At 39.7% G+C, this 12,500-nt stretch overlaps 1 protein-coding gene across 1 annotated transcript in view; it reads left to right on the top strand.

The window, feature by feature from the left end:
* The window catches only part of LOC133991280 (piezo-type mechanosensitive ion channel component 2), a 122,116-nt gene that overhangs the window by 65,294 nt on the left and 44,322 nt on the right, over window positions 1-12,500 (top strand). The window contains exons 18-22 of the mRNA XM_062429810.1: window positions 4,124-4,410; window positions 9,149-9,309; window positions 11,352-11,528; window positions 11,801-11,923; window positions 12,181-12,381. Coding sequence (XP_062285794.1) covers window positions 4,124-4,410; window positions 9,149-9,309; window positions 11,352-11,528; window positions 11,801-11,923; window positions 12,181-12,381 — 949 coding nt within the window. The remainder of the gene's footprint in view (window positions 1-4,123; window positions 4,411-9,148; window positions 9,310-11,351; window positions 11,529-11,800; window positions 11,924-12,180; window positions 12,382-12,500) is intronic.

The following is a 12,500-nucleotide window of genomic DNA, read 5'->3' as shown; positions in this document are numbered from 1 at the left end:
AGTGGAAGAGGTTAACAAATATATTGAGTTATAACAAAAAATAATATTACCAGAGAAACCCACATATGGGAGAGTATTAGTGACAAAGTGATTGTGCCTCCTTCTCCTCGTCTCCATAGTAACAGCTGGTTAATACCTGCCCTTCAAAGGTATTATTTATAGACGCAGTTAGCGTCAGAAATAATACCTTCAGGTTTGGTAAATCACAATACGTGTGCTAAATAACATATTAGCATTTTCCCCTCCCTGTATTTTGCACACTGGGGTTAAAATGTCTCATATTACATTCATTACGGTAAACTACTAATATTACATTCATTATGGTAAACTACTAATATTACCTTCATTATGGTAAACTACTAATATTACATTCATTATGGTAAACTACTAAATGGACAGCGCGTACTATCTTGCACAGTTGAAAGACGCAAACCTCAGTGCGCTGCGTTAGTAGATCAGCTTGCACATTTTCTGCAGGTGATGTCAAGTTTGCACGTTTCTACACACGCAGACCTTTAGTGAATCAGACCCATAGTCTCAGTTTTCATCCTTTGTTTCTTATGTGTATTGTGTGTTCTGATGGCTAGCATATTGTACCTAAGAGCTTTGCAATGTGATTAAAAGTAATAACACATTATACATTATATTATCTTATATCACAATATGGGGGAAAAGATGGAAAATCACAGGAACAATGGTAAACTGGTGCTCAGTGTGATTTGATATGTTTCTCTACATGTCTGCTGTGATCACATCATCACAGTAAGCCCCAGTTTCTGCCTTTTGTGCATCTGTGCATCTGTTTTTCTTACACAGAGAGAAGGAAAAAGGGTCTCAACTTTTTAAAAAAATCATGCTGGAGATTAAATATGTTTTCATCTGGATCGGGGGATGTCCGAACTATTCCGTAAAGGGTTCATGTGGCGGCAGGTTTTTTTTATTCCAGCCCAGCAGGAGCACACCAGGCTCGATTCATGGCTTGACGGAGAGTTGATTGGTTCGAATCGTGAGCTCTTGATTGGTTGGGACAAAAACCTGCAGACACACAACCCTTTATGGAGTTGTTTGGACATCTGTGATCTGGATGTTTAGAAGAGTCTTTGAATAAAGGGAATACTTTCATGACAATATAATATCTACTGAAAGTCAATAATGTTTGATTATTGACAAGCCCTATTTGTACTTTTTCTAGAAGGTGGACTAAAACACTTTTTCAGCCCTTGGTACAACCGGTTATTTAATGTTACTTGAAAAAACTAACTAAACACATGTATGCTCTTTAGAGTTTGCCACCTTTTACCTTGTTTTGCAGTCTAAGTAACATGAATAATGAGTGATTCAAAAAAGCAAATGACAATGAAAAGACTCTTGATGAGCATACACTGAAAACATTCAGCCTTTTTCATCACACTGTGCAGGATTATCACACTTTCACAGCCTATTAACCCTCCTGTTGTCCTTGAGTCAAGGAAGGAAGGAAGGAAGAAGGAAGGAAAGGAGGAAGGGATTGAGGAAGGAAGGGAAGAAGGAAGGAAAGGAGTAAGGAAGGAAGGAATGGAGTAAGAAGGAAGGATGGATGGAAGGGATGAAGAAGGAAGGGAGGAAGAATGAAGGAAAGGAGCGAGGGAAGAAGGAAGGGAGGAAGAAGGAAGGAAAGGAGGGAGGAAGGAAGGAAGGAAGGGAGGAAAGGAAAGAAGGAAGGGAGGACGGAGGAAAGAAGGAAGGAAGGAAGGAAGGGAGGATGGTGAAAGGAAAAGAGGAAGGGAAGAAGGACAGAGGAAAGAAGGAAGGGAGGAAGGTAGGGGGGAGGAAAGAAAGAGAGAAGGAGGGAGGGAGGAAAGAAGGAAGGAAGGGAGGAAGGAAAGTAATGAAGGAAGGAAGGTAGGGAGGAAAGAAGGAACAGTCAAAACAGACGGGGTCAATTTGACCCGGGAGGACGACATGAGGGTTAAACACCCATCATAACCACTGTTCCCTCACACACCTATCACTGCGTTCTCTGTCCTGCTGCTCTGTGTTAAAACATTCACATTTTCACAGTCTGTGTGCATTGTGTGTGTGTGTTCATAACTTCATTGTCCTGTTGTGGATTTTCCATCTTTTTGCGCGTCCGCTTGCTCAGCCCATCTCTGCTCTGCTTCTCTCTGTGACACTGCTGCCATCTCTCCTCTGCCATCCTCCTCTTCCTCTCCTCACAGCCACGTTAAAGTCAGTGGGCGTGTCTATTTGATCATGGATAGGTGGGTATCTGCTCGCTTTCTGTGGCATCCATCACCATCCCACTTCACCTCAGAGTCTGAACTTTCTCCTCCTCTTTCCATACGTCCTCCCCTCACTTTACTGACCTGTTCCTGTTGCCCTGTTTTTGCCAGTGATGGTACATTGATGATCTTCTGAAAGTTTGGGTATTTTACTGACATGAATAATGTTTCTTTTCAGGTTTAGTTTCTTATTATTTTGCCTGTTGCCTTCTCTTTTTGGGTTCTCCGTTGATGTTTAATCACCTGTAAATCCCTATTACCTCTCTCTAATGGTTTCGCACACTGGCCAACATTTGTGATGGATAACGTCTTTCTCAAGCATGTTTGAGTCTGAACAAAAACATAGTTCTTCTTTTCCAGTATCCATACCCTTTTATTGCACTGAGCCCCAGAAAATTACCCCCTTCCTGAAAAAGCTCGAACCCCCCACCCACCCTCCTCCTCAAAACCGCACTTGCCTTTTGGCCACTTTTCATGCATTTCAATGAAACTACGTGGATATTTTAAAGTGATTTTAAGTGCTAGTTTCAGCCTTTGCCTTTGTCAACTTCCATCCTCACTGTTTCCTCTTGACTTCTGTGTAACTTTATTGTTCTGAGCAGCATCAAGCAAAAAATTTCCACTCAAGAAAGCAAGTAAGTGTGACCACTTAATGCTTGCTTTGATATGCAGCCGGTACATGCAAGCATACCTGACCTTTGACCTCGCTCCATTGCCTGAGAAGACTTTTAAAGGGTTAATGCTGCCCTTCCAGCTACCACCATTTATCCACTGCAAGAACAGAAAAAAAAAAAAGAAACCAAACCCTCAGACACCGAAAGAAAAACCAACATAAGATTGTTTTAAAGAATGCAGAAGGAATGTGCACTGCTTTCCGATTACAATGCCTGATGAGACGCTGCTCTGCTGTTAGCAGACAGAGAGCTGATGATTCCCATCCCGAAATTTGCATCGGAGCCCCTCTGAGAATCAGCTGGATCATGTGTGTGTTGTATTTATATACTCATGGGGACAGAATACCTTCATAAAGATACAATTGTGAGGAAAAACACCCTTAAAAATTAGGAATGTTTGCCCGCCCAAATATGTTGAATTTGTTATGCTGTGTTCAGGGTGGAGTGGATATCCTAATTAACTATACTGTCATGAAGATTAAGATGTGTTTTAAGTAAAAATGAAAAAGGATATTTACTCAATAAATATTAGGCCAGAGGGTTACAGATGTCTAGAGAAATAAAGCCCATTAAAAGTTTGGGAAATAGTCCTAAATTTAGGGGTAAAGCATGCTCTAATAGTGTAGGAGCACACTTTTCATTTAACTCATTTATCTAAACTCCCAGATTGTTTTAAGTGGGTGAAAAAAACAGTGAACAAACAATCAGTTGTATAAAATAAAGCAGGTGAAATTGGGATTATCCAGCAGACACTGGGAGACAAAGGCAATCAGTACAAACTGCTGCATCAGCAAAACATAAAAACAAGCAAGCAAAACAACCCAAAAGTGGTCGGGAGTGGTTGAAAACACTCCCTGGTTTCCAGCATCTGTAAAGAGCAGGAGATTAAGCAGGAAAGAATCTTAATTAATTTCCCCCTTAAACAAACATGTGCATGAACATTAGTCAACTACACTGAAAGCTTAATGAGTGAGTCATTGCTGGTAAAGCAGCTGATGCCAGTCGGAGATTGTTCCAAGTTTGCCATTCGCAAAAAATATATGAAGCCAACTTTTCTTTATTGCTCACAACATGAAGGGCATCAGTCATTGAAAGTCCTCATAAGTATATTAATACAGCTGTATGTGAGTGATCATGTGTGCATACAGTGTGTTTCTTTGTGTGTAACGACTTCTCGTATGTTGTCAGACTGGTGCACCCGGATGGCAGCCTGGCAGACCTCACCATGCTCAGCGCCAGCTCAGTGGACGCGAGGCTGCCCAAAGCGGAGGACGAGAGGTCGGAGAAGCAGGAGGAGCAGGGGGAGTGGGGGACGGAGAAAGAGAAAGAGCAAGTTCTAGTGGTGGTGATGGATAACACCGACATGACTGGCGTGAAGCCCAGGCACTTCTCCGACGCCCGACAGTCCAGCACAGATGAGAGCCACCGCTGCAGCGTGGGGACGGAGCCAGAGCCGAGCACCGAACAGAGCTCAGGTATCGAGCAGCTGCAACACAGTACTGACTAATCAGTTGACTATTCTCTTGATTAAAAAGTCAAGCCAATGAATCATTAAGTCTATAAAAGGTCAAACCATCATATAAAATGCCACGTACAATTTTCCAAACACCAAGATGATGTCTCCTAATTGCTTGTTTTGTCCAACCATCTTCACAAAAAACCAAATATTCAGTTTATATAAAGCACATAAGCCAAGAAAAGCAGCAAATCATCAAACTTGAGAAGCTGGAACCAGCTAATATTTGGCATTTTATTCTTGAAAAATGACTTCCACAATTAACAGACACAACTTGTTGTTGATTAATATAATTATTGAAATGTTTGATTTTCCTTGGCTGCTCTTTCGTAGTCAAACGTCTCGCTCATCAAGCTCATTGGGATGTGGAAAAATGTAAGCAAAAAAAAAAAAAAGGCTTAAAGATCAGACACACAGTGGGATGTATTTACATTTCAAACTACTATCATTAAGAGAACATGTGCTGCTAATCACATTGCTCCCTCAGGGTTTCCAAAGTTGTCAGTATCCCAATTTTTATTCCACATAAAACTTATTTTTAGCGATGAATGTCTCTCTCTACAAGACTGTCGCTGTACTGTCGAGCAGTGGGAGCATCTGTTCATGCAGATTTAAAGTTCAAGCTCCCGTTCCAATTTGCGGACGAGTAAAAGTGACGGTAATGTTCAAAATATGCTTTTTTCCATTGCAAATATTTGGGTTAAAGTCACGGCCAACACTCACCCAGCAGATGACAAATGCAGCCAGTCTGCAGTAACAGAAACAACACTTGCATTGTATTTGTGAATGGGAAGGCTGCACTTTTAGCTTTTTACCCATGATGACTAAGCATTTTAGGTTAAATAAACAAGGGTGGAACAATTACTAATTAGTGCACGTTAAAGGACCAGTGTGTAGAATTTAGTGGTATCAAGCAGACATGGGAGAAACTAGTTTTAATTAGTGAATAATCACCTAAAAATACAAATCTTTGTGTTTTTGTTACTTTAGAATGAGCCCTTTGTATCTGCATAGAGAGCGGGTCCTCTTCCACAGAGATGCTGTCTTTCTACAGTAGCCCAGAAAGGACAAATACTGGCTCTAGAGAGGGCCCTTTTGTGTATTTTGCAAGTTTTCGTGGCCACCATACGTTTTTCTTCACACTTGGAAGGGTGGGGGTTATTCATTTGCCTGATTCGGTTGCAATGTATAACCTCCATAGACTGTATATAAAATGGACGTAACATCCGTGACGTCACCCATTGGTTCGTGGACTGCTGCTTGGAAGCGAATAGTATCGGATCTGAGCAGCGCCATCTTGAAAATTTCAGGTGCATGCCGGGTAAAATAAAAACACAGATTCTACTTATATGGGCATCAGGAGGAGCATGAGGCGCCCTCCTGAACCTGTGAACCAATCAACCTGTCAATCACGACGTAGCCACGCCCTAATGCATACCCTGCTTTATCGTCAAATATAAAATCAGGGAGGCCAAAATGTCCCAAATGAACATCATACTGCATTGAAGAAGGCTTTAAACTAGCGATTGAGACCATAAACACATTTTGAAAACGTTTACTGAGGTTAGAAATCAAGTGAGAAGTTGGTGAATTCTCCATTGACTTGTATAGAGATGGAAGTCCTTTTGACACCAAAACGGTCGCCCCCTGGTGGCCTTTTGATAGAATGCAGTTTTAGGTTACTTCCGCGTTCGCATCATTTCACAGGACCCGAACTCCCCGCCTGGTAACCTCACTGCTACGCCTCTAGATGCCACTTACTCTTACACAGTAGTCCTTTAAGAGAAGATAAGAAAAGAATAGACCACACCACAGGGTCATACTAAAGAATAAACTCTTCATACTGTCCTTAAATTTATTTGGCATGCTTATCATGTAGCCTTGCCAACATAAAGGTTTGAATGTGTTACATGTCAGCATCCTGACTCATATCTAACGTGCCTGAGAAATAAAAAATCTCAACAAGATCATAAAAACCAAGTTATTGTCGTGCTGTTTACTGTATCTGGAGGCTGTTTGGCTGATAAAGTTTTATGTAAACGTGAGGTTTTGTGTGCGATATTCAGAGCGGTTGTTTTCCTCCTCAAAGTATATTAAAGCTTAACTGCGAGGTTGTAGCATGACTGGCCATGTTCACTCCTCTCTCCTGTGTTTACAGACCAGACTCATGTGCTGTTATGTGTAGAGGGTCGGTGCAGCTTCATGTTTATTTCTCTCAAGTCTCTCTCAGCTTGTGGGATCTTCAGTTTTCTTCAAAGACACATTCTTCATACAGTTCTCAAAGGCCAAAGATCTCTAAGAAAAAGCTCAGTTTGATGTCCAACTATCTGCTCTCTGCACTCTCACTAGTCGTTAATCTTTGCATCCAAAGTTGTAAAAATCAGTTGCATTTCAGATTTTTTGGTCTCCGCAAGATTTATCCTGAGTTTTCTCTTCTGACGCCACGCGTAGCTCAAGCACTCACTTTCACCCATTACTTCTTCCCACTAAGGCCATCTAAAGCTGCGCCCTTAGCTTATTTACAAAGACAGTCACACTAGTCTTAAATTAAAATGCTGTTTATATATACAGAAAATAAAATAGGTGATAAAACACAACGCTGCAGGGCCTCTCAGTTTATAATGAGCTGTGGGTGATATGATCTATATGCTCTCTCAGAGTTTCTTATCCAAACAATGAGGCCTTTAATAAACCTGAGATAATACGTCTTTTGTAAAAACATACACCACCTAACTGCTGTTGTAGCTTTTATATCCTTCCTGTGAATATAAAACAAATTATTAAGTGTAGATTTTCAGCTAATTACAGCAAATGTTTGCCCAAGAATACAGTTTTTAAGCATGTTTCCATCCATCTTGGTATATTCTGTGTCTGGGAAAAACCTTTTACAGCCTCAGAATATATGTAAAACATGTGTTTAGCTGCTCAGTTACGCCTGGGATCACTTCACTCATGATATTCAATGTTCATAATTATAACCTATGACTTGGAGATAAATTGTGTAGTGACAACTATCAATTATTTACATCATCATTCATCATTTTCTTGATTGATTGATGAAAAATTTGATTTATATATGGGTCAATGACGTATAAGGATTTTCAACAACTCAATGTTAGAATAATAAAACCAAGCACATCTAATGCAGTAGTTCAAACATTCAGAATGTTGTGTACCTGAAAATTCATATTATACATATGAAATGAAGTGATTTTAGTGGGTTTTTCAAGATTAATTGGCACTGGCCTTAAAAAAAGTCATGTGGTGCGACCATGATTCATCTTGAAATATCTTATATGAATAAAAGATCATCATTTACAAAAAAAAGAAAAAAAGAAAATGCAAATACTTTGTTTCCAAACACTTTATATTACTGAAAACTTGTAAAAAAAGATGTGAAGCGTGTTAAGTAAATTATTTAATTCAAGATGAATCATGGATAAAATCAGAATAATGATAAATATAACTACAACAACATTAATAATAGTAGTAATAGTAGAAAAGCACATGGTGACAACAGCACAAATCTATGGAGACTTCAGGTGAAATACCTGAGCTGCTTTTTATTTATATATTTATTTAATTATTTTAATTGTAAAACAAACAAGAGTTTAAGAGTGCAGTTCAAACTCTGCACAGATTGCCATTCACGATTTAAAGCTGGTGTGTGTGTGTGTGTGGGGGGGGGGGGGTTCCCAACGTCATTCAACCATCTGACAAGCAGTTGTGATGAAGCATATGCCAGACGTAAGCTGTGTCAGGCTTTGGCTGCACAGATAATACTTGTAGGATAAATTCATTGGTCGTTTTGGTATTTTTATGGATTTTTTAAACATTTTTTTTTTTTAACATGAATATCACAGTGATCATCCTTTAACAGGTTAACCAGTAAGAATATCACAGTGCTCATCCTTTAACAGGTTAACCAGTAAGAATATCACAGTGCTCCTCCTTTAACAGGTTAACCAGTAAGAATATCACAGTGCTCATCCTTTAACAGGTTAACCAGTAAGAATATCACAGTGCTCCTCCTTTAACAGGTTAACCAGTAAGAATATCACAGTGCTCATCCTTTAACAGGTTAACCAGTAAGAATATCACAGTGCTCCTTCTTTAACAGGTTAACCAGTAAGAATATCACAGTGCTCCTCCTTTAACAGGTTAACCAGTAAGAATATCACAGTGCTCCTCCTTTAACAGGTTAACCAGTAAGAATATCACAGTGCTCATCCTTTAACAGGTTAACCAGTAAGAATATCACAGTGCTCCTCCTTTAACAGGTTAACCAGTAAGAATATCACAGTGCTCCTCCTTTAACAGGTTAACCAGTAAGAATATCACAGTGTTCTTCCTTTAACAGGTTAACCAGTAAGAATATCACAGTGCTCCTCCTTTAACAGGTTAACCAGTAAGAATATCACAGTGCTCATCCTTTAACAGGTTAACCAGTAAGAATATCACAGTGCTCATCCTTTAACAGGTTAACCAGTAAGAATATCATCAGTCTGTCGGAGTTAGAGAGAGGATTAGGGCCTATAGGAAGAAAAAAGCCAGGAGTTGGATAATAGTATTTAAAGGTTTAAACAGGGAACATACTGCTGTAATTAAGTGGTGAAACCTGGAAACGCTTTCCATATGCTCCTCTTCAGTCTTGTTGTTTTTCCGCTTAAATGTATCTGGTTTTCTTCTCTCTTCAGATCTGAAGAATAAATGGCACCTGGTGGTGGACCGTCTGACTGTGCTGCTCCTCAAGTTCTTGGAGTATTTCCACAAACTGCAGCTGTTCATCTGGTGGTTGCTGGAGATCCACATCATAAAGATTGTTTCCTGCTACATCGTCCTGGTTTCTGTCAAAGAGGTATTAACGTATGAGATTAAGATCGAGATTTGACTCAATTCTGAATCTGCAACAGCAAGCGTTGGTCGTATCTGATTTTTATTAAGTTTGATTTGACTTGTCAGCTCACAATTCCAGGTGGTAAAAGTATAAAGCTGTGCCAGATGTTTCTGCGATTCATTTTTCACACATTTCTTAACCTTAAACTCAAAGTTTGAAGGTTCAGAAATGTGTGAAAAAGAAATCTGAAGCAAAAGTTGTGTTGAAAGCAAGAGGGCGGCTATTCTATATCACAATGTTCCTTTCTCTTAATGTGCTTACAAAGCAGATAAATGGGAGAAATAGACTTTTTAAGAGTTAGATTAAACTTAAACAACTCAGAAACACCAAACTCAACAAACCAATGTCAATATATCATATAGTTGTTTAAGGCCATTGCCAATTAATCTTGAAAAACCCACTAAAATCACTTTCACATTGTAATATGAATTTTCAGGTATACAACATTCTGAATGTTGAACTACTGCATTATATATGCTGGTTTTATTATTCTAACATTGAATTGTTGAAAATCCTTATACGTCATTGACCCATATACCATGCAACCTTGTGGGATTTTTTTTACATTGCACATTAAAATAAATCAATCAAATCAATGTGAATCCATGATCTGGCAGTTAAAACAATCTAGTTAATTAGCTCAGTAGCAGTTATATAATATACTGTGTAGTAGATAGAAAACCCTGCTTCATCCCACCTATATGATGCATCACATTTGACCATAATATAGTGTGATTATGAATGTTTTCTCTCCATATAAAAACAGTTTAAAGCCTAAAAGATACAATTAAAGCTTAAGTAAGAATTAACCCTCCTGTCGTCCTCCCGGGTCAAATTGACCCCATCTCTTTTGACTGTTCCTTCTTTCCTTCCTTCCTCCCTCTTTCTTTGCTCCCTCCTCCTTCCATTCTTTTTTCCTCACTTCCTTCCTTCCTTCCTTCCTTCCTTCCTTCCTTCCTTCCTTCCTTCCTCCTTTCTTCCTCCCATCCTTCTTTCCTTCCTTCCGTCCTTCCTTCCTCCCTCCCTCCTTACTCCTTTCCTTCCTTCCTTCCTTCCTTCCTCCTTCCTCCCTCCTTACTCCTTTCCTTCCTTCCTTCCTTCCTTCCTTCCATCCTTCCTTCCTTCCTACCTCCCTCCTTACTCCTTTCCTTCCTTCCTTCCTTCTTACTCCTTTCCTTCCTTCCCTCCTTCTTACTCCTTTCCTTCCTTCCTTTCTTCCTTCCTTCCTTCCTTCCTTCCTTCCTCCTCCCTTCCTCCTGTCCTTCCTTGACCTGAGGAAAACAGGAGGGTTAACGACCCATGTTTTAGTGACTGACGAGGAAGTATTTATGAATAAAAAATAGATTTGTGGTTCACAACTTCAGTAGAGAGACTAATAGAGGACACTGTGAAGGGGTCAGAATATGAACAGTACTGTATGTAACGGTTAATAACACACAGTTACAGTAACTCAAATCGTGCTTGTGTGATTTTATTGCTTAAATGCTGCATAAATAATGTTGCTCTCTTGCGGCGCTGAGCCACATTGGACTCATTTGAAATGAACCAGAATGAACCAGCCAGATGAACGTTTGGGAGTTTTTTAAAGTAATCTCTAACGGCTGTTATAGATGGAAAACAGAGCTGACCGGCGTTTTCTTGCCATCAGGGCTCTTTGGGTTTGGAACAACGTTGCTGAGGGGTTTAACCTGGATAAGCTCCTCAGGTGTAATGTGTTAGATTCTTATAAAAACGTCCTTTTATAGACTTAGATTTATGTATCGTAATGATGGTTAATTCATGGCTGTTGAACTCCTGTTTTATGTTTAATTTAATACATTTTTTGCTTTTGCCTCAATTTTGTTCTTTATTCATTAGTAAAGAGCCACGTAAAAAAAAGTCAAACACTAAAAGATTATTGCTGTAGAAGGAGGAGGAAAAAAAGAGAATGACAGCGGAAAAAAGGATTTATGTGGCAGGTTTTTTTTTCTTTGTCTTCATCACCTTTATTGTATCCTGCGCAGGTGTCTTTGTTCAACTATGTGTTCCTGGCATCCTGGGCCTTCGCACTGCCCTATAGCCAGTATCGGCCCCTTGCCTCCAGTGTTTGCACTGTCTGGACGTGTGTCATCATCGTGTGTAAAATGTTGTACCAGCTGAATACTATAAACCCCCCGTCCTACTCCAAGAACTGCTCTATGGTGAATATATTCAGAAAATGCTTATACTACATCCAGTTTTGTGTATGATTATTGTTAATAATCACAAAGAATTCATTTTTAAACCTTTTCAATAAAATAAATATATGTAAATGTACTGTATTTATCATAATACACAATCACACAGACTCACATTTTCTATTATGCAACTGTCTGCACCAAGATTTGGCTCAGCTGGGAGGACACAAACACATAAATACATTTAAAAGTTTGCATTTGAGCCAACGACGCTTATATATTTTGTCTGTCCACAGCCAGAGGGCTACACACAGGACCAGAGGAAGGAGATGGCGGACTCTCTGCTGTATAAAGCACCTGTGGATCCAGCCAACTGGGTGGGCCTGAGGAAGTCTGACGACCTGCTGGGATACCTCAGAGTGAGCATTGGAAACATTTATCAGCTGCAAGTTTGCGATGCACAATTAGGGGAGAGCAAGTAATCCAATAATGAGCATTAAGTAACAAAAAAGGTTAAAACAGATGTCAGATAGTTTTTTCAGTGGTTAAAATTACTCCTGTTTTTCTAAAATCAAGTGAATCCTATGCATACTGTGCACGATTATGATAAATAAATCTTTGAATCTTTAAATACAAATATTTAGAAAAATGTCCTCTTTTTTTACCATCTGTGCAGAACAACCTCTTGATGTTGGCTCTGTTAGCGTTTGAGGTGACCATCTACCGCCATCAGGAATATTACAGACTGAGGAACAAACTGTCGCCTCCCGCTGCCAGGATTATCTTCCATGATATCACACGGCAGCACCTGGACATTGGCATCATCAGCTTCATCAAATACTTCATCAACTACTTCTTTTACAAGTTTGGACTCGAGGTAAGGATGAGTGGAAAAATACATGGATGGGAAAACACAATTAGCCCATCATGTCATGTGTATTTCTGCCAGGCGGGGAGTTCCGGTCCTCTGAAATGAGGCCAACGCGGAAGAAACTT

Source organism: Scomber scombrus, chromosome 11, assembly GCF_963691925.1.
Source record: "Scomber scombrus chromosome 11, fScoSco1.1, whole genome shotgun sequence".
Taxonomy (NCBI): domain Eukaryota; kingdom Metazoa; phylum Chordata; class Actinopteri; order Scombriformes; family Scombridae; genus Scomber; species Scomber scombrus.
Note: the sequence above shows the minus strand (reverse complement) of the source record. Positions and strands in the feature narration are given on the sequence as shown.